At 43.3% G+C, this 23,630-nt stretch overlaps 1 protein-coding gene across 2 annotated transcripts in view; it reads right to left on the bottom strand.

Moving 5' to 3' along the window:
* The window catches only part of rgs7b (regulator of G protein signaling 7b), a 382,811-nt gene that overhangs the window by 34,093 nt on the left and 325,088 nt on the right, over positions 1 to 23,630 (bottom strand). For both annotated transcript variants that reach the window (XM_080199833.1, XM_080199832.1), the window contains exon 10: positions 3,781 to 3,855. In XM_080199833.1, coding sequence (XP_080055959.1) covers positions 3,781 to 3,855 — 75 coding nt within the window. The remainder of the gene's footprint in view (positions 1 to 3,780; positions 3,856 to 23,630) is intronic.

Here is a 23,630-nt window from a genome sequence, read left to right as displayed (position 1 = left end):
TCACAGCTCCAGGAACCCAGATTCAATTTCAGCCTCGGGTCACCTTGCGGAGTCTGCACATTCTCCCCATGTCTGCATGGGTTTCCTCTTGGTGCTCTGGTTTCCTCCCATACTCCAAAATGTGTGGGTTAGGTTGATTGGCCATGCTAAATTGTCCCTTAGTGTCAGAGGGACTAGCATGGTAAATGTGTGGGGTTACGAGGAAGAAGTATAAAGTTTATTTTTTATTAGTGTTACAAGTAGTGTCACACTGCAATGAAGTTACTGTGAAAATCCCCCTAGTCTGGTGCCTGTTTGGGTACACTGAGGGAGAATTTAGCATGGCCAATGCACCTAACCAGCACGTTGTCCTGACCGTGAGAGGAAGCATTTGGAGGAAACCCACGCAGACACAGAAATACATGCAGACTCTGCACAGACAATGATTCAAGCTGAGAATTGAACCCAAGTCCCTGGTGCTCTGAAGCAGCACTTCTAGTCATTGTGCCATTGCATGGATAGAGCTACAGTGGGATTGTTGTTGGTGCAGGCTTGATGGGCTGAATGGCCTTCTTCTGCACTATAGGGATTCTATGATTCAATTGCTGAACCTCACACTCTGACTTGCTCAGCACTCTCCTGTACAGTATACTTGGGGTCAACACACCTTGCACCTCCAGTCAATCCCTCTATGCAGGCAGTTCATTCCCATGCAGTCAACATCACTATCCACCTTCAGGGCGGCACAGTGTCACTGTAGTTAGCACTGTTGCCTCACAGCGTCAGGGACCCAGGCTCAATTCTGGCTTGGGTCACTGTCTGTGCAGAGTCTGCACGTTCTTCCCGTGTCTGTGTGGGTTTCCTCTGGGTGCTCCGGTTTCCTCCCACGGTCTGGAAGACATGCTGGTTCGGTGTATTGGCCATGCTAGATTCTCTCTCAGTGTACCCGAACAGGTGCTGGAGTGTGGCCACTAGGGGGATTTTCACAGTGATTTCACTGCACCGTTAATATAAGCCTACTTGCGACACTAATCAAAACTTTAAACTTTAATGTGTTGTTGTGTCCATGCTTCGCAGTACCCTACACAATGGCTGCCCTTCCCTCCTCTCCGCAAAAGCTTTTATGAACACTCACAGCTCCTCGTTTTTCCTTCTTGCGGGAGATGAAAGCACACAAACTGGCGAGAGGCAGGCAACATGTGAGAAAGGGTGTGGGGTGGTGGAGTTGTGTGGCCCCCTCCCAGTCGTAGGAACCTTATCAGCTCCTGGTAATGAGTACCCGACTGTTCCACAGAGGTCTACAACTTCTGGATTTTGAGCCCCCACTGGCATTCTCAGGGACAGGCACAGTGGGCTAAAGATCACCCTTACATATCTAATGCTGTGTGATAAATCTGCTACCACCTGCCCGAGGGAAATTTCATCTGAATTTGTCGTGGAAAGTAATTGCGTTCCCTCAAATGTACACTGTCCATTTGATAGCATTTTACTAATGTTTAGTTCCACTTATTAGATGTTTATTTGGAAATAATTTGGCGTTGTTTAACAGGACATTTAACAGGTATTTGCCGAGAAACAGGTACCTAGGAGTGATGACAGGATAGCAATCTAATTAAAGGATCAGGATAATGTGATTGACTCAGAGAGAAGCTTGAGTAATTATAATCATCAACTGAGTCTGGGAAAGAGATTACACTCTCAAAATCAGTTCAGACTATTTACTATTCTTGAAATATCCACTGTGAAATTCACAAGGTGGTCATTTGTCATTTTTTCAAAACAAGTTGACATTAATGACCAATCAGCTTCTTGGGATGTATGAATGATGACATCTTCACTGATAACTGACCAACCTTTATATCAGAATGAAGAACAAAAAATAGTACAGGAACAGGCCCTTCGACCCACTAAGTCTGTACCAACACAGATGCCTCTTTAATCAAGTATTTTCTTGTCTCTACACAGTCCATAATCCTCTATTCCCTGCCTATTCATGTATTTACAAAAAGAAGTCTCACAACACCAGGTTAAACACCCAACAGGTTTAGTTGGTAGCAAAAGCCACTAGCTTTCGGAACGCTCATTGCTCCTTTGTCAGGTGAGTGGGAGTTCTGTTCACAAACAGGGCATAACTATTCATGTCTATTCATGTATCTATCGAGATGCCTGAATGTTGTTACAGAATCTGCTTCCATCTTCCTTCCACAAATGAAAAGAATCTGCTGTTCCTTTCAATTGTCTCCATTTTTTCAAATGCAATTGCATTCACATGCAGTGTTCAATTGCCACCACTGATATGCTCCATGAATAATCCAGATCCACTCCTGGAGCTGTTTGGATAAACTGACCTTAAAAAATCCAGTGCAAATAGCATCCCTTCCTTTGTCAAAAATCCACTTTGGATCATAGAGGATCAAACCACATCCAGATGAGCAAATGTTTATTCATGCATGAACAGTCCTTGGTCATTACTGATCATAGAGTCCATAGAAACCCTACAGTGCAGAAAGAGGCCATTCGGCCCATCGAACCTGCACCAACAACAATCTGACCCAGGCCTTATCACCATAACCCCAGATATTTGCCCTGCTAATCCCCCTGACATTAAAAGTCAATTTAGCATGACCAATCAACCTAACCCGCACATCTTTGGATTGTGGGAGGAAACTGGAGCACCCGAAGGAAACCTGCACATACACAGGGAGAATAGGCAAACTCTACACAGACAGATGATAGACGCACCGCCCAGAAGCAACGATGTTTGCACTGGGTGGAAATGTTCATTGATTAATTTCTTGGTCCTTGTTTATCCAAATTGTGCTGGCAGTGTATATGTGCACCATCAACAATGGGATCAAAAGAACATAAGTAGCAGAGAAACGGAGAATTGCTACAGTGCAGAAGGAGGCCTTTGACCCATTGGACTTTTGTATAGAGCATCCCAGCTAGGCCTTATCCCTTTAGCCCCATGCATTTTCTCTGCTAATCCCCCTAACCTACACATCTTGGGACACTAAGGACAATTTACAATTGCTAATCAACCTAACCTGCACATCTTTGGACTGTGGGAGCAAACCGGAGCACCCAGAGGAAATCCATGCAGACACAGGGAGAACATGCAAACTCCACACAGACAGTTGCCCAAGGTCAGAATTGAACACAGGTCCCTGGTGCAGTGAGGCAACAGTGCTGCCCACTGTGCCACCCCTTTTTTAGGGGAAGTGGTGCTGCGGGTTGAGCCAGAATTCATTGCCCACTCTTAATTGCCCGTAAGGGGGCAGTTAAAATTCAACCACATTTCTGTGGATCTGGAGTCACATTCGACAGATTTCCTTCCCTAGAAGAGGACATTTGTCCCAACAATGGTCATCATTAGACTTTTAATTTCAGGTTTTTATTAAATTCAAATGTCACCATCTGCTGTGGTGAGATTTGAACCTGGGTCTCCCCAGAGCAATTGCCCAGGGTCTCTGGATTTCTAGTCCAGCGACAATAGCATTATGCCAACCTCTCCCCAGCATACATGCTACTAATAGCTAATGTACAATAAGAATAAGCCACAGAATAGCCAATGTAACAGCAATGTAATTTACATCATTTGATTCTGGGGTACTGGCTAAAATTCCAGTACTTTAGGAAATGTGAAGGATGGATATGGGTTCACAATACTGGCATTGTTGTGAATGTGTGCACAGGCATGGCACAGTGCCAGTTATGAATGCATTCACAGTGATTAACTCACAAGATATTGGGTTTATAATGCTCTGTCAGTATTAACTGATTCATTGGAAATAAGTTTACCTTTCTTGTTTTGTGAGGGTTTCTCATTCGGGATGATTTCTTGATGTCCACTTCTGTAGTATTTACACAACCTGGCTGAAGAAAAATTACATCATAATTGTTTTAAATTAATACACATCTCAATTCTTGCAATATAAAGGTACTCCAGCACTAGTGGTTCAATTTAAATGTGTGGCAGCATGCCACACATTTCTAACTTTTCCCAGTTCTGACGAAAGGTCTGTTTCTCTCTCCTCCAATGCTACCACACCTAAGTTTTTCGAGGGTTGTCTGCTTTTATTTCAGATTTGCAACATCTGCAGACATTTGCTTCCATGTTAAAAAGTGGTTTATAAGAACACTTATAAACAGTAAAACTCCCTCAAACTTTATATTAATAATCTAGAAATTCAAATATTCGCCTGGTAGTACAGAATTTGAATTCTGCCATGGAGACCAAACTCATGGTCATGCTTGCCAAACTCAGAACACAATATCTCATATTAGATGTGATTCAGCAATTGGACAGCACATACTGAACAATTCTGAGTATGCTAATAATTAGAGTGACAACCAGTTTAAAGTTATCAGTCAGGTTAATGCGGTTTATTTAGGCTTACTTGCAGCTATATATATATTCATATGCAGTGTGCTGTCCACTGCAAACAAATGACATTGCACTTTTTTCAACTAAATAAAAGCTTGTGGGACAATGATTCTCTAGTGCATTCTCCATGACAATGCCTCGACTAATCAGAAGACACCTATGACTTTTCTGATTTCCATACGTAGCACAAATGATTGGCGGCATCTTCTGGGTTATGGAGAAAAGGCAGGAGTATGGGGTTGAGAAATCCGTCAGCCATGATTGAATGGCGGAACTGACATGATGGGCTGAATGGCCTAGTTCTGTTCCTGTAGTTTATGGTCTCATGGCATTGTGAGGCCTGAAGACCAACCCAAACATGCATATCTGCAAGACTGACAAAGGGAAAGAGTAGTTGTCCTCAACAAGCACAACTATATTAACAACCTGCATGCTGTTCTGAATGACGGAGACACACTTGTATCTATTGGACTTGCTGCTAAGCTTAAGCACACAGCCTTGCTTGAAAGCAAGTTACAAAAGTGATGTCTCTTCCCCCATTATCTTGGACAAGATCATCCGTCTGTTCATGTTGACAGAATCTTCCAGTCCCTCCGATGAAGTCCCTCCCGACCAGAAGATCCCTCCACTGGCTAACAGCAGGTTGAATCCCGCTGCCAAGAAACACGCCTTGGGGAAGGGAGAGGGTGGTGGTCAAGAAATCCCGTACCTTATCTATGACTGGTTCACCATTTGAATTGGCCAAATGGATCAGTGAGTTTCTACAACCAATTCTGAGTGAATTTTTCCACATGATGAGGGATTCATTAACTCTCATGAAGATTATTTAAGTCATGCATATCAACAGTGTTGCTGTGTCCATGTGCTTGCTTGATATCGCAAGGGTACTCACTAATGTGCCATTTGAGGACACTATAGATGTTTGCACCATTTCACTATATCATGACAATCTGGCCATGCTGCTATTGTATTAATCTGTATTCATTGAACTTGTGTACTTTGCAGCTTAGGCAGTGGAGTTCAGTTTTAATGATACCATGACTGCCCAAATAGGTGGCATTGCCATGGGATCCCCTCTAGATGCAGCTCTCGCTAACATTTTCATTGGTTTCCATGGGAAATGTGTTCAGGATGGAATAACTCCCTAACCTCCTACCTGACGCGTATTTAAATAGATACATAGATAATACTTCTGATATATTTGAACCTGCAGCTGTATGTAAGAATTTTCTTACACATATTAATAGGCTACATTTACACTTAAATTCACCTTTGAAATGGTGCAGTCAGATGAACTTCTTTTCCTTGATACGCTAATTGAGAAATTCGCTTATATGTCTCCTTCTACAATGGATTGAATACCTACCTTCAGTGGTCAATATACATATTGGATTCCTAAAACTCCACGTAAGATTGGCCTTATTGCCAACATCATAAATAAGGCACAAATTATTTGCTAACCGTGCAAGCCTGATGCCAAAATAGGGTACATTTCCTGCAGGAGAATGGCTAGCCTGCTAGTCTGAAGATTTGGGGTATTTAGGATAGAGATGAGGAGACATTTCTTCATCCAAAGAGTGGTGAGCCTGTGGAATTCATTACCAAAGAAAGTAGTTGATGCCAAAACATTCAATGTATTCAAGAAAAGGCTAGACATAGCACTTGGGGCAAATGGGATCAAAGGTTATAGGGAGAGAGCAGCATTAGGCTACTAAGCTGGATGATCAGCCATGGGTCGTGATGAATCATGGAGTAGGTTCAAAGGCCAAATGGCCTCCTCCTGCTACTATCTTCCATGTTTCACTGTTCCTATGTATACCGCACAAACTCATGAATTAGCCTAAGGCCACCATTTTTAATCTTGAAAAGTGTCCAGTCTATCTCAAATTATCCTGGAGGGGTAAGTTATCTGAAAGATTTGAGCAACAGGTGAAGCTAGTCATTTTGTATATCTACCGTGCAGGAATGGCACAAATGGTATTCGTCACTGATAGGATACTGCCATCAAGCCAAAACGTCATTCAGCTTACGACACAAGTAAGTAGTATGATATATGAATGGCGGGGCAGGCTCGAAGGGCTAGATGGCCTACTCCTGCTCCTATTTCTTATGTTCTTATGTTCTTATGAATTTCAGCGTTGGTGTAAAGCCACATATGTCGGCTGCACGTCTCAGTGACAGATGGATTGTATCAAACACAGCAGGCAAAGTTTGCAGAACTCAGAACATAATATCCAACATTAGATGTCATTTTGCAATTGAACATCATTTACTGAACAATCCTAAGTGCGCTAAGAATTACACCAACAACCCATTTAAGAGTATCAGTTGGGCTCACAATGTGGCTCATTTACACTTTGTAGAAGCTACATATATTCATCAGCTCGGCCTTGTCTTCTGTCGACAAAAGGGGCGTGACCAGTTATTGCACCTTTTTCAATGAACGAAAACATGGGGTCAACCGTTCCCTGGTGCACTACCCATGGCAACACCTTGACCAATCAGAGTTGGTTTGCTTTGATTCGATTTAAACAAAAGCTTGGAGGATAACTGTTCCTTGGTGCATTCTATATGATAACGCCTCAACCGGTCCTCTTGACATCCAATCAACGCCATTGTTTCATGCCGTATAAATTATGGCTGCCATTGAAATTTGGTATCCTTGCAATTTTTCTGATGAGTGAAGGACACAAAGAACACGATTTCACCATCAAGTTGCACCCGTTTTCAGGCGTGCAAACTTGGTAAAGTTGGGTATGAACCAGGGCCGCCTCTGCCCTGTTCTCCCTTTACCAATGGCTGAAAATGGCAGTGATTGGGACACCCAAAATGGGCGTGACTTCAATTTAAATGTATTTGCATGCATTTGAATTGAATTATTGGGCTATACGCCCAACTGTACCGACACTTCCCCCTTTACCACCATGTCCACCGGTCTAGATTCGGCATGAAACAGACCTGGTTCACAAAGGTCTGATTCGGACACTCCAGCTTCTGAGGAGGTAAGTTCAGAACTTCTGGCAGCTCTCTGACTCAGATCGGTGGTGGAGGGGAAGGGAGGCGGGTCAAATGGCTCTCGGTGGCGGGGAGGGAGGCGGGTCAAATGGCTCTCGGTGGCGGGGAGGGAGGCGGGTCAAATGGCTCTCTGAGGGGAAGAAGGCGGCAGGTCAGATGGCTCTCTGTTGGGTGGAAGTCGGGTCAGTTCGTTCTCTGGTGGGGGGAGGGGGGTCTGCTGCCACTCTGTGTGAGATCGGTGGGGGGTGGGGAAGGAGGGCAGGGAGTCATGATTGGTCTGGATATAGGGGGGCAGTGGGGGGATAGCAATGTTGTGGGTGTGGGGCAATATCTGTGGTAGCCAGAGGGGAGGCATTATCCGGCCCAGGAACGATGTGCCATGGGAGCATTTTTCTATTTTTTTTACTGCACATGAGCAGTTGAATACTCCAATTGGAGCTGCAGAGTTTCAGGTGCATTAAGCCCCCCAAGGCTCCTGCAGCGCAATTCGGAATCACTGATATTTTTTCTGGCAGAATGTGTATGGGGGCAATGGAGAACAGGTCTAAAAGTTGGATCTGAAACACTCCCAGTTTGAAGTCTGCCCAGAACTTAGAATCGAAATAGTAAAATTGGGCCCAAAGTTTTGACTCTTTTTCAGCAAATCAAATAATCTGAAAATATTTGTTTAATTATATATAATAAAACTAAAATACATTGCTAAAATCACACGAGAGACACATGAACACACATGATGCTGTTTTAGTCAGGATCTTAGTTAGGATCTAAACATCAAACTGTGGTCAGGGGAGAACTAAGATACACACTGAAAACTTATAAATGCAGTATTCATCTAATGGCTCAACCAAAGTAAATAATGGACTTTAAGGATTTAGTGTTTGCCCAGGAAAAAATTAAATTCAAGAGTTCCTCAATGTATGAAAGTGGTTAATGCAACTAAATAAAACAAAACTACAGATTTTACTTTTAAATACTTATTATATAAAATAAGTACTTGCAGCCAATTAAGATAACATTAGAATGCTGTAGAAAATAATGAAGCAATTTTTTGTCTGTTTGCACTTAAAGTGTAAGAGATCATCTGATGCGGGCCACAGAAAGAACAATCAGGCATGTAGGGGTTGCATGCTTAGAAGAATCCAAACTGATTTTCCATCATTAATTTCCATCTTAAACAGGTGGAAAATGCCTGGAATTCTCCGGCTGGACCCCACACCAAACAAACTGATAATACAGCCACAAACTGCTCAATTATCAGAAAACCTCATCCCATAATGTGACTTTCATTTACAGCAGCTTGTTTAATGCATGCTTTTGGTTAGCAGTGTGGTTAACAGGACATTGACGTCAAACAGTGGATATTGGGTTCACCAATCCTAGCCTTTGAGGAAATGACTGGGCAGTGACAGTGCCAGAAAATGATCGAGCCAATCAAACAGGGTCAAGCAGGAGGATGGCAGCAAGGTCCAGGCCATCAGTCGATACAGCTGTTCATCCTTCAGCTCCCTTTATTCAGTTATTAGAGGGAACATGTTGCCAACAGAACTATAATAGATCTCCACTGTAAGACTTCTCCAATATAACGCTTCTTCCTCTTGTATTCTCCTAAGTGTCCTCAAGGTGCTGCCATTAACAATCTCTGGGGCTGCTCAATTTCTCACTGAAAGCTACTCCACTTGCCGCAAGCACTAGCAGTGCTTAAGGGCTTTAGATTTTGAAATTGAGGAGGGATAACCAGTACAATGTATGAAGGCAATTTGCTTAGAATTAATGCAGCAATGGATGTGGTGTTGGCTATTCATGACCTTCTCACAACCCAGCTCAAGGAAGCAAATAGCCACCTCTATCTCAAGTGGCATACTTCAACAGCTGTTGGATGGTCACCTCACTGCATTTGGGCACTGAGATGGCATCATTGGATTAGGTAGTATAAGGTTCTATAGTTAGCAGTTCAATGTGTCCATAAAATCACCTGCCCTCCCCACCCCCTGCCGTGCATACACACACACACACACCCACACACACACACACACACACACGCACCCACACACACACCCACACACACACACATAATGGAAAACCTGTCCCTTAGAGCTTTCCTGCAAAAAGAACAAGCAGCAAGTAGTCATGACCATATGTGCCTAACCACCAACCTTTCATACACCTAACACCTAACCTACATCTACCCCACTAATGGAGATCATGTTCAGACAATTTATTTGTATACGTGTGCATTGTGTTTTTATTTTTCCAGTGCCAATGTAGCATTGGGAGGGGACTTTTTGCTGAGCTTCTGAATCCCCCATTACTCAGCCTGAAACTCTGCAGGGAAGTAGTGGTAATGGTAGGAAATTGAATCAGTGAAGCCTATCACTAGATCTCTACCTCAGCCTCAATATCCCTTCACCTGTCCTTCTCAAACATCCACAACCTGCAGACATCATCACAGCTACTCCTCCCATCCTTCGTGTAAAAGCTCCTTTTATGTTTAGGCATTTTCTCTCCCTTTAAGACTTCATTCCAATTCTTCAGTCGTGACCCTTCCCCCAAATGTCTCTCTTGCCAGCAGGAATCCTGTCACAATCCACCCCAAAGAGCTAACAATGGATAACCTAGAAAAATGGGGGATTCAGAAGGTGAGCAAAAAGTCCCCTCCCAATGCTACATTGGCACTGGAAGAATAAAGACACAGTACACATGTATACAAATAAATTGTCTGAACACAATCTCCATTAGTGGAGTGGATTTAGGCTTTGGCATTTGAATGGATGAGCGTGCATTATAGATATAAAATAAAACGATGTTAGGTGTTTGAAAGGCCAGTTGTTAGGCACACATGGTCACAACTCTTGTTGCTTGTCCTTTCTCCAGGAAACTTCTCAGGGATAGGATTTCCATTGTGTGTGAGTGTGTGTGTGCATGTGTTTGTGTATGTATATGTGAGTGTCTGTGTGTGCGTGTGTGGCAGAGGGTGGGCAGAGCAGGTGATTGTATGGAGGCATTGATCTGCCAACTGTCAGCCAGCAAGAGGATTGCATCACCTATTCTAAGAAGCCCCCACCCACCCCCCCCAACTCTCCCCATCTGTTCCTCAGATGTGCCACCCTTAGGATCAAGGATTCCAGGGGTGGAAATTCCACTCCTGAGAGCTACTGGCCCCTCAGTGCTTTTGTTTTTTAGCCTCTCTGAGGATTGAGAATAAGGAAAGGCCTAGAATCGAGGAACAACCTAGGCTAAAGGCAGCAGGGGTTTGTGAAGAAATGGGGAGCAGAGTGTCAACAAGGCCAAGTTGGTTCCCCCTTTCCAATGCCAGGTCCCTTGATCAGGCAATGAGGATGCTTGTGGACAAGGTAACAACCCTCCCATCCCACCCCCCATGGACCACAAGCAGTTTACACAGGTTTGCTTTATTGCTCTTCCCACATGGCGACAGACACGTCCACCATTGGATTAATACTCCAATGGGCAGTGAGCCTCTTAAAGGTTCATTAAGTGCCCATGTCAATCAATGGCGGTGCAGGAAGTCTCATCATGGACCTTTCTTCCCCACATTTAATTTTGACAAGGTTGGGAAGGCAGCAACATGAATGAAGGCCATCCTCCCACCTGATTAAGTGCCCTCCCAACCACAAGACAGGACATAAAGTTTTCTCCGGGTTGTCTGTTTTCTCTGTAATAGGGGAATTTTCAGGAGTAACGATGTAAATGGTGGCGTATGCCAGGGTTCCTGCTGAAGTGTAGTGACCAATAAGAGAACCCCTGAGGAAATGATTGGTTTATAGAGGGGAGTCATAGAAACATATAAAATAGGAGCAGAGGAGGCCATTTGACCCTTCGAGCCTGCTCCGCCATTCATTATGATCATGGTTGATCATCCAACTCAGTAGCTGGATCCTACTCTCTCCCCATAACCTTTGATCCCATTCGCCCCAAGTGCTATATCCAGCTCCCTCTTGAATACATTCAATGTTTTAGCATCAACTAATGAACTCCACAAGCTCACCACTCTTTGGGTGGAGAAATGTCCCCTCACCTCCATCTTAAATGGTCTACCTTGAATCCTCAATTGTGACCCCTGGTTTTGGATTTCCCCCAGCATTGGGAATATCTTCCCTGCATCTACCCTGTTTAGTCCTGTTAGAATTTTATAAGCGTCTATGAGATCCCCCCTCATTTGTCTGAACTCCAGCGAAAAACAATCCTAAACTCGTCAATCTCTCCTCATACATCAGTCCTGCCATACCTGGAGTCACTTCTGTTCTGATTAAACCATCAACAGGGACTCTTCCAGTGCGCATGTGTCTGCTTGAGTGATTTTTAAAAATTGGATATCCCCTTTAACTGTCTCAATTGTCCTCAAATTTACCTTTATGCTGCTCTTCATAATTTACCAAAATGACCTGAAAGAACGTAATTAACATTTAAAACTAAACAGGAACAACCTTTGAAATAAATTATTTTCTTAAGCCAAGCTTATATTAATTGTAGCAATAAAACAGAATAATTAACTTTAACAGCTTTACAAATTTTGCATTTTCCAGTGGCAAACCTTTATAGGCTGCCATATCATTTAGTTTTATGACTTTATTAAGATGTAGTAGAAAGAATGTCAAGCTATTCATCTAGCCTCTCTGGAAATAGCATCCAATCATTGCTTTGCGTGATGTGTTAGCAGCAAGTTATTAATACAGCCACTGCGTCATCAAGGACAAGTTGTCAGACTTTTAATTAATTCCTGTAGCTTTCTGTTGTTATATTCATGAAATAAAAGGAGGAATGAAAAAACTGAAGGTGACGAAAGCACACAATTAAATGTTTAAGGTACAGCTAGTACTCCCGTGAATGTTAATGATTTTACTCTTTAATCACTGACTCAGCCTACCACTTATGAACATCATTTTCATTTCCCCACATTATATCATTTAATTTATATAAAATATATTGGGCTATTATGTAACACAAAGGCTTTGCATTGTGGATAAGACAAGGCAAGCAATTTATTGCATTCAACAATGTTACTTATAACCATGTAAGCTATAATTGGATCTGTCACTACCTATCATAACATGACACTTGATAGAATTTCAACTTTGCTTTTGATGTGACTTGATGAAGAATTCATTTTAAATACCTACAAAATAAGCACAGAACTTGATAATTCATAAATTATTACAGGAAGAATACTCAAAAACTCAGAAACTTTTCCCAGAAAATAGGCATGGGACCATGATGCAAATTAATGGAAATTTTAAAATATTAATCCACACACAGACTGGAAAAACTGGATAGGCAAATGTAGTCTAAATGAAGAGTTTACAGAATGTCTTCAGGACAGCTTCTTAGAAGAGCACATTCTGGAGCCAACCAGAGACCAGGCCTAACTAGACCTGGGACTGTAAAACAAGATAGGAATAATTGATAATAGGTTATAGCAATCATAATATTATCAAATTTTACATTCAGTTTGAAGGACAGAAGAGTGGGTCCAAACAGGGAGGTGGCGATTTTCCAGAGCCAGCTTGGCAGGAGCCAGGTTCAAAAAGTTCATTGCCACAGGTGTCCTCTCAGCTTTTGTCAATGCGATGTTTGCGCTGTTCTGAGGTTGCAGATTGTGAGTGTCTCGGATGACAAATTCCAGTGAGGGTGTGTGAACCAAAGTGCAGGTGTCTCATACATTACTCCTCACTGAGGATCATGTAGAAGAATTTCTCTCCGAACATCCTGACTGGATACAGCCTCCTGCTGAGAGCACTTCCCCTTCAGTTCCTCACCCTCCCTCTCCTCGCAATTTGTCCTATTTTACATGACCACTGTTCATTCTCCAGGTCCTGCTGTATTTCAAGGGCTGTGCTTACAGCTGGGGACTGGTTCATGCAGAAGCCTCAAAGCCACAAGAAAATAATTCAGCGCCTGCTACACCATTCCCTGTAGACTTTTACAACTTGAAACAATTACAGAATGCACCAAACACTTGTAGAATTGTAATGACAGCCAAAAGAAATCAATGAACAATTAATCCCTTAACCGTTAATGATCCCTTTAAATAATGCTGGACATGTGCTCAACTGTGCGAGGCTGAGAGAGCCTGCTAGCTGAAGAATTGACCTTACCAACATAGTACCACTAGCCTTTCATCGACTTTGCATGCAAATTCATGGTCTGGCAAATTTTCATTGCACCACTCTAATACCCCTATCAATAAGAAGCCCAGTGTGATTCACCCTTCAAGTGTGTGTGCATTATCAATGCCTTTTTCGAGTTGTAAGGGTGTTTGTGGTAGGATTATAATGAGAAGAACTTCTCACCCTGAATTGATAATTTGTTTCTCAGACTCTTAAAGTTACTGGATTACACAATAACTTCTTGAGTGATAGGCCAGAATTCTACCGGAACGCTCCCCCCGATTCCGGGGGTGGACAAGGCTCGGAGAAGAGCATTCTCCATTGGCCTCAGGCGAGACATGCTGGTAAAATTCTGCCCATAGAGTCACAGTCTTCGGCCCAATTTGTACATGCCATCCAGTTTTCACCATTGAGCTAATCTCAATTGCTCACATTTGGCCCCTATCCTTTTATACCCATCTTACTCACGTAACTATCTAAATGCTTTTCAAAGACAAAATTGCACCGGACTCTACAACTGCCTCTGACAGCTCGTTCCAGGCACTCACCACCCTCTGTGCAAAAATTGCCCCATTTGAATCCTTTTGTATCTCCCCCCTCTCAGCTTAAACAGCTTTGAACAGAGGGGAGTACGGTAGGATGAGAGAAGAATTGGCGAATGTGGACTGGGGGAGCGCGTTGGAAGGTAGGTCTGCTGAGGAGCAGTGGAGGATCTTTAAGGAGATCTTTCTTGGTGCTCAGCAGAAATTTATTCCGATGGTCAAAAAGGACAGTAGGAGGAGAGGTAATAAGCTGTGGATAACGAAGGAGGTGAAGGAAAGTGTTAAATTAAAAGCGGAGGCATTTAGAGTAGCAAAGAGTAGTGGGCGAGAAGAGGATTGGGAGAGGTTTAAATGTCAACAAAGATTGACAAAGAAGATGATAAAGAAGGGTAGGAGAAACTATGAAGCTGGGCTTGCGCTTAATATAAAAAAGGATAGCAAGAGTTTTTATAAATATATAAAAAGGAAGAGGCTGGCTAGGGTGAACGTTGGTCCCTTAGAGGATGAGAAGGGGGACTTAGTCGTAGGGGATGGGGATATGGCTGAATAACTTTTTTGTTTCTGTCTTCACGGAGGTGGACGTGAATAATTTGCCGGGTGTTAGCGATGGAAAGGTGGTAGGACTGGAGGGTCTTAATGACACTACTGTTACTAGAGAGGAGGTGCTCGACAGACTGGAGGGACTGATTGTGGACAAATCGCCAGGACCGGATGGAATGCATCCGAGGGTTCTGAAAGAAATGGCGGAGGTGATAGTGGATGCCTTGGTGGTTATTTTCCAGACGTCGCTGGATTCAGGGGAAGTGCCGGAAGATTGGAAAGCGGCTAATGTTACGCCGTTGTTTAAGAAGGGTGCCAGGCAAAAGGCAGGGAATTATAGGCCGGTTAATTTAACGTCTGTTGTAGGTAAAATGTTAGAATCCGTCATCAAGGAGGAAATAGCGAGGCATCTTGAGGGGAATTGCTTGATAGAGCAGACGCAGCACGGTTTCGTTAAAGGGAAGTCGTGTCTGACAAATTTACTGGAGTTCTATGAGGATATGTCAAGGGCGGTGGATAGAGGAGAGCTGGTGGATGTGGTCTTTCTGGATTTTCAGAAGGCGTTTGACAAGGTAACTCACAGGAGGTTATTGCAGAAGGTCAGGGGACAGGGAGTTGGGGGTAGGGTGTTAGCGTGGATAGAGGATTGGTTGTCAAATAGGAGGCAGAGAGTGGGGGTCAATGGGTGCTATTCGGATTGGCGGATGGTGACTAGTGGAGTGCCCCAGGGGTCGGTGCTGGGGCCTCAGCTATTTACCATTTATCTTGATGATCTGGAGGAGGGAACCGAGTGTAGGGTGTCGAAATTTGCTGATGACACCAAGATTGGAGGAAAGGCAAATTGTGCGGAGGGTGTGGAAAGTCTACAGAAGGATCTAGATAGGCTGGGTGAATGGGCCAGGAAATGGCAAATGGAATTTAATGTTGGCAAGTGCGAGGTGGTCCACTTTGGTAGGAATAATGGTAGGAAGGATTATTACTTACGTGGCAAAAAACTGCAGCAGGCGACGGTGCAGAGGGACCTCGGGGTCCTTGTGCATGAGTCGCAAAAACCCAGCCTGCAGGTGCAGCAGGTGGTCAGGAAGGCGAATGGGATGCTGGCCTTCATAGCGAGGGGGATTGAATATAAAAGTAGGGAGGTCTTGCTGCGGCTGTATAGGGCATTGGTGAGGCCGCAGCTGGAGTACTGTGTGCAGTTTTGGGCGCCGTACTTACGCAAGGATATTTTGGCCTTGGAGGGAGTGCAGAGGAGGTTTACTAGGCTGATGCCAGAGTTGAGGGGGTTGAGCTATGAGGAGAGGCTGAATAAACTAGGCTTGTACTCGTTAGAGTTTAGAAGAATGAGGGGAGATCTCATTGAGACGTATAAGATGATGAATGGGATGGATAGGATAGAGATGGAGAGACTCTTCCCGCTCAGAAAGGATAATAGGACTAGGGGGCACAGCCTCAAGATAAAAGGGGGGCGGTTTAGAATGGAGTTGAGGAGGAACTTCTTCACTCAAAGGGTGGTGAATCTCTGGAATTCTCTGCCCGTTGAAGTGGTGGAGGCTGCCTCGCTAAATATTTTTAAGACGCGGGTTGATGGGTTTTTGATAAGAGAGGGGATTAAGGGTTATGGGGAGAGGGCGGGAATGTGGAACTGAGCCACGACAGATCAGCCATGATCTTATTGAATGGCGGGGCAGGCTCGAAGGGCTAGATGGCCTACTCCTGCTCCTATTTATTATGTTCTTATGTTCTTAAAGTGATGCCCTCCAGTTTTAGACTCCCTTTCCTTCGAGACGATCTACCTTATCTATGCCTCTCATTATTTTATAGACCTTCTGTAAGATTACCCCTAAGCCTCCCATGCTCCAGGGAAAGAAGTCCCAGCCTATCCAGCCTCTCCTTATAATTCACACCATCAATTCTCGGTAGCATCCTAGTAAATCTTTTTTGCATTCTTTTGAGTTTAATAATATCCTTTCTATAACAGTGTGACCAGAACTGTACACACAGTATTCCAAGTGCGGCCTTACTAATGACTTATATAACTTCAACAAGACATCCACACTCCTATATTCAATGTTTTGCCCAATGAAACCAAGCATGCCAAATGGCTTCTTTATCATCCTGTCTATCTGCGACTCCACTTTCAAGGAGCAATCAACCTGTACCTCTAGATCTCTCTGTTCTATAACTCTCCCCAACACCCTGCCATTAATTTCATTTTGTTCTAAGTTTCTGACCATCTTCAGTCATGTAGAAAGTGCATTGAAGGCCATTCAATGAAATTCTACAGGCTTCTTGAACCAGCATATCAGTAGCACCAATCTGAGCTTCAGAAAAGTATGCATGGTCCTTCTCAAAACGTATTGCTAGTGAATTGTTATGTGATGTAAAATTTTCATGTTGCTCCTTCCCAATGGATTTTTAAAAATTCATTTGTGGGATGTGGGCATCGCTGGCTGGCCAAAATCTATTGCTCATCCCTAGTTGCCCAGGGGCAGTTGAGAGTCAATCACATTGCTATGGCTCTGACCTCACATGTAGGCCAGGCCAGGTAAGGATGGCAGATTTCCTTCCCTAAAGGACATTAGTGAACTAGATAGGTTTTTCCGACAATCAATAATGATTTCTGGTCATCAGTAGGTTCTTAATTCCAGATATTTTTATTGAATTTAAATTCCACCATCTGCCAGGGAAAGATCCCAACATAGATCCCCAAAACGTTAGCTGAGTCTAGCGATAGTTCCACTACACCGTCACCTCCCCCATGCAAATACTTTATGCATGAAAATGCATTGTAAGTGTATATTGTGTGAGGAAATTACTAAAATATATTCAAATGCATCCGACATGTCTTGTAACACTGACAAAATGCCATTGCTGCCAAGCAGTATACTTTACATTGTGCAGTAAAGGTAGAAATCACTTATATTAAAACCTTGATTCGTCAAAAATGGGTGACACAATATTCTGCTTGTATCAAAGTTATCAAGCATTCCAGCCAGCAAGATAACAAAAGCCCACGGGACAATGTCTATGATTAATCAAAATTCTGCATAGGTCTGTCTGGTATTCAGTGCCGGCAAGAAAAATACTGACATCCTTCGTGGAATAATTACTTCTGTGACGCAGTCAAGCTGGCCTCTTCCACCAGGGGTTACATGACCATGTTGACCAGTCAGGGTGGGGTGACCCAAGTACACTGAAATATTAAACGTTGGGTCAGCCTTTATTTCACATTGAGATCTCCGTGTGGAGCAACATGCAAAGCATGCGAGTGTGGCGAGATCTGTGATGGCATGATGGATTGTATCTTGCAAGACGGAAAACAGCATGCTAAATACAGAAAAAAAATCCACTTCTTCCAGTGCTCAGCCTTGGTCTGTTTCAAGGCTAATACATAGCAGCATATGAGGTATATTCTGAATGCAGTGTTGGAAATGTGCTGAGCATATAAACATAGCTAAATCTCATACAATAAAAAAAAGAAGCATGACAAACACTTGGACTTACACTGGCTTTTGCAGCTATCATGAAACTCTGCTTAACCTGAATTGTCCTGGGATTGACTCCTCAAGAGTTTACTGTACTAATAATAATCTAACCTAATCTTTAAGAAAGCCAGTGAAATAATGTGTAAAACATATTGCTGAGCATTGTCAAAGATTATTTCTTCTGTGTGATGGGGCTGACAACACCTCACCTTCAAATGCGGTATCGAGACTTGAAACTGCAAGGGAACTGGTAACTTATGGCCATCCTTCTCAGCTTTTAACATAGCTTATTATCCTGCAATTCTGCATTGTTCATTCCTCCCACAGGTAGTTAAATTGTTTGCAGGAACGTAATGTCAGCTATTCTTACTGCTTTTGAGACCAAACATTAACACATGTGTTTTCTAGGAACGTGACATATTGTTTCAAACAAAGAACAGCATTATTGACTGTAATAGATTGTAATATCAATCATTTTTCACCTTAGGTAAACTGTCAATTAGCCAGAAGAGAGACATTAAGGGCATGATTCCCTCAGCCCGCTGTGCTGCTCCAGCATCTCAACAGGTTGGGAGACATCAGTGGTGGCCCTTTGCAGGTTTCCTAGTGGGCGCCACGACCTCCGCATGTCTCCCAGCCGAAGATTTTCAGCGTCATCAGTTCCATGCTGGAAATTGGCACAGAGCTGATTACAATATGGAAATCTTCATTTCCATTTCATTAGCAGGCCTGGCGACATCAGTCTCGCCGTACATGTGCCAATCTCAGGGCTGACAGTTTGGCGCATGCACAGTGGCCCATTCAGCGCTATGCTGCTGGCTTCTCGGGTGGGAATAGGTCCCCCTCCCAGGTTTTCAGAGGGAACTCCACCAGGGCACCCTGTGATGCACAGAGCGTTGGAGATTTGCACTGGAAATGGTGTTGAAAGAAATCAGCGAGAGTTACTCTTATTTTCCTACAAATTGGGAACTTTGAATTTTTTTGGGAGAATCCCAGTCTAAGTACGCTGTGTGAAAGAAAGAATCTTTTATTTATAAGGAGAATGTTTTCTTCTTTTAAGTTGTGTTTTTTCATTAAGCTTCCAATTGGCGCAAGGCATAGATCAACAGACTGAATTACTCATCGCTGGTTTTCATTTTCCCTGCCCTTGGAACAGCGAAACGGTTATTTCAATTTTCTAAAGTCTGTCTCTGTTGATTCACTTAGCAACAATTTAATGTGTTTCCAATGTACTATCTGTTGTTAAGCAATATTTCTGATTGGAAAGAAATTCCACTAAAAATTGCGTCAATTATTAACAGGAAGCCTCCCAGAAGCAGTGCATGGGGGCACCAGCCATCCCTCCCAAATATAGGTTCCCTGGTAAGGATTGTACAGCTATCGCCCGTGTGAAATGCAAACTTCGTTAGGCAACTGCACTGCACTGAGATCCTGCACTTCAGATGTTTCTGACTGCTTTACCTCAATAGTTATCCAGAAAAGTTAGGAGAATTAGAACCATTTCTAGATTCTGGATAGCTATTGTACAGAAGAGACAACATAAGACCTCAGAGGAGGCAATGAAGACCTCAAGGCAGAGGCAAAGGAAGATCTCAGATAAAAGGCAAAAGAAGACCCCTGAAAGTGGGCAAAAGAAGATGACAGAAAGCGAGCAATAAAGGCACTGAAAGATGCCAGAAAGAGGACAGGAAAATAGCCCAGACGGACAGCTCTAAAAAAAACCCAGAAGGAGGGCAATGAAACACTCCCAAAGGAGGGCAACAAAAGACCCCACAGAAATGCAGAATGGAAACAAGTCAACACATTGTCGGCGACAGACCTGACCAATAATGAAGCCAAAAGATTTTGGGTGAAGTTAAGACTAGTGGAAACAAAGATTCTATTTATGAAATGTATTTATCCAGTAAAAACATGACAAATTTCCCTCAGAAGAAACACATTCACCAAATAATGCAAAACATGCATGAAATCTCAATTTTCAAAATAATAACTCCAGCAATAAGTTCTGGCTGTCAACACTTTTGGGCAGAAATCATCAAAAGATAACCTGCCAAAAATTAAAGATAACATTTGGTTTGGAGCTCAAGGAAAATTTTACATTGAGATATTCTGTAAAAGCTATAAATATTGACTTATTGTCAATGCAACGGTAGCTTGCCTCCATGGCCCATTGCTGAGGACATGGTCAAGGCACAACGTACGTCAAGGCGCAATTGTCTCGGTTAGACACAGTAAGTAGTCTCACAACACCAAATTAAAGTCCTACAGGTTTATTTGGTAGCACAAGCTTTCGGATCACTGCTTCTTCATCAGGTGAGTGCAGGATTTATTTCACAAACAGGGCATATATGGACACAAACTCAATTACAAGATAATGATTGGAATGCGAGTCTTAACAGGTAAACAGGAGGTAGATATATGACTGGGGGCAGGAGGGTAGGGTGGAGACTTTCCAACTACCCACAGTCAAGTTCCACAGGCACTCTGTGCCACATCGGGGGCACGACGTCAGGAAGGGCAGCAGGGGGCTGGAGGAGTGGCAGGGACAAGAAGCCTCCCTCCTGCCCTTGCTCCACATTAGGTGGGAAACTCCTCTTTATCCTGCCAACTCACTTCTGTCTGGGGATCCATATAACAGCTCAACCCACTGAGACAATTTAAAGCAAGGACAGATACATTTTTCATTAGTAAAAGAATTAAGGGTTATGGTGAGCTGGCGAGTAAGTGGAGCCACAGAAAGATCAGACATGATCTCACTGAATGGCGGAGCAGGCTCCAGGGGCCAGATGGCCTATTCCTGCTCTTAGTTCTTATGCTCTTATGTTCTTTTCATGTGACCTTAATCAAGTGAGAGGCCTGACACTGTGCAAGTAAGTGCTTGATTGTCTGTTGTACTACATTGGATCTCCTGGATCCCCTTTAGTTCTCTAATTGATTGGTGTGGCCCCTGTAGTAGACATTACATTCCACCCAGCGTGTGTGTGTTGATAGACCTCATATTTGATTTGATTTATTATTATCACATGCATTGGGATACAGTGAAAAATATTGTTTCTTGCACATTATTCGGACAAAACATACCATTCATAGATGTGGAGATGCCGGCGTTGGACTCAGTTAAACACAGTAAGTAGTCTCACAACACCAAATTAAAGTCCAGCAGGTTTATTTGGTAGCACAAGCTTTTGGATCACTTCTTCTTCATCAGGTGAGTGCAGGATTTATTTCACAAACAGGGCATATATAGACACAAACTCAATTACAAGATAATGGTTGGAATGCGAGTCTTAACAGGTAATCAAGTCTTTACAGGTGCAGTCAATGTGAGTGGAGAGAGGGTTAAGTTGAAGGTTAAAGAGGTGTGAATTATCTCAAGCCAGAACATTTAGTGAGATTTTGCAAGTCCAGGCATGTGTGACATAAACCTAAGATTTCAACCTCACAATGCTCCACTTCTTCAGCTTCCACCCTAAACATGTTAAAGAAGCCATCCCCTATGGACAAGCTTTCCGTACACACAGGATCTGCTCAGATAAAGAGGATTGCAACAGACACTTACAAACACTGAAAGACGCTCTCATAAGAACAGGGTATGGCGCTCGACTCATCAATCTTCAGTTCCACCGTGCCATAGCGAAAAACCGCACTGACCTCCTCAGAAGACAAACACAGGACATAGCAGAGTACCCTTCATCGTCCAGGATTTCCCTGGACATCTTCTCTGGAGCCTTCAACATGTCATCCATGAAGACGAACATCTCGCCAAAGCCATCCCCACACCCTGAAGAGGTGCCTTCAAACTACTGCGCAACCTCAAACAGACCATTGTCCGCAGCAAATTACCCAGCCTTCAGGAGAACAGTGACCACAACACCACACAACCCTACCACAGCAATCTCTGCAAAATGTGCTGGATCATTGACACGGATGCCATCATCTCACGTGAGAACACCATCCACCAGGTACACAGTACATACTCTTGCAACTCGGCCAATGTTGTCTCCCTGATATGCTGCAGGAAAGGATGTCCCAAGGCATGGTAAATTGGCAAGACCATGCAGATGCTACAACAACAGATGAATGGACACCGCTTGACAATCACTAGGCAGGAGTGTTTCCTTCTTGCCAGGGAACACTTCAGCAGTCGTGGGCATTCAGCCTCTGATCTTCGGGTAAGCGTTCTCCAAGGCGGCCTTCAAGACACATGACAATGCAGAATCGGCAAGCAGAAACTGATAACCAAATTCTGCATACATGGGGACGGCCTCAACCAGGATCTTGGGTTCATGTCACACTATCTGTAACCCCCAAGACTTGTATGGGCTTGCAAAATCTCACTAACTGTCCTGGCTTGAGACATTCACACCTCTTCAACCTGTGCTTAACCCTCTCTCCACTCGCATTGTCTTTACCTATAAAGACTTGATTACTTGTTAAGACTCGCATTCCAATCATTATCTTGTAATTGAGTTTGTATCTATATATATGCCCTGTTTGTGAAGCAAATCCTGCATCACCTGATGAAGGAGCAGTGCTCCGAAAGCTCTTGCTACCAAATAACACCAGGTTGGAATGCAACCTGGTGTTGTGAGACTACTTACATAGAGTACATAGGGGAGACGGGTGCAAAATATAAAGTTACAGTCACAGATAATATGTCGAGAAAGATCAGCTTAATATGTATGATAGGTCCATTCAGAAGTCTGATGACAGCAGAGAAGAAGCTGTTCTTGAATCAGCTGGTACGTGAACTCAGACTTTTGTATCTTTTTCTCAACAAAAGAAGGTGGAAGAGAGTATATCCGGAATGCATGGGGTCCTTGATTATTCTGGCTGCTTTTCCAAGGCTGTGGGAAGTGTAGACAGAGTCAATGGATGGGAGGCTAGTTTGTGTGATGGGCTGGGCTATTTTCACAACCCTTTGTAGTTTCTTGCAGTCTTGGACAGAACAGGAGCCATACCAAGCTGTGATACATCCGAAAAGGATGCTTTCTATGGTGCATCTATAAAAATTGGGGAGAGTCGTAGAGGACATGTCGAATTTCCTTAGCTTCCTGAGAAAGTAGTAGCATTGGTGGGCTTCCTTAACTATAGCGTCAGCGTGGAGGGACCAGGACAGATGTTTGATGTTCTAGACACCTAGAAACTTGAAGCTCTCGACAATGTTACAATACTGCGACTAAATTCTAGAACTAAAATGGAACTTTTGTTTGCATTGGACAAAAGTTCTGATGCTCACTTTAATGTCTCACGATGCAAAGTTGATATGCAACAGAATGGACAGAAATTCAGTGATAAGGGGCTATTTCCAATCTCCCTCATCCTATGTACACCACTTCTGCTAAAGCACCACGAACAATAGTGACCACAACATATCTCTTGTAGTGTACAGTTAGAAGAGGCTTCATGATCATGTTGCTAATTTATGCCATGGTTTGCTGTGTTAAGGAGGAAGCACTTTATCATCACAGTTTTTACAAACCTATCCTTTTAATGGCTCTTAATTACTTTATTACATTGTTACACTTTTTTAGTAGGTTCTCGAAGCTTGACTAAATAT

Source organism: Carcharhinus amblyrhynchos, chromosome 12 (assembly GCF_965287045.1).
Source record: "Carcharhinus amblyrhynchos chromosome 12, sCarAmb.v2.hapA, whole genome shotgun sequence".
Taxonomy (NCBI): Eukaryota; Metazoa; Chordata; class Chondrichthyes; order Carcharhiniformes; family Carcharhinidae; genus Carcharhinus; species Carcharhinus amblyrhynchos.
The sequence above is the reverse complement of the archived record's forward strand: the minus strand, read 5'-3'. Positions and strand labels throughout refer to the sequence as shown.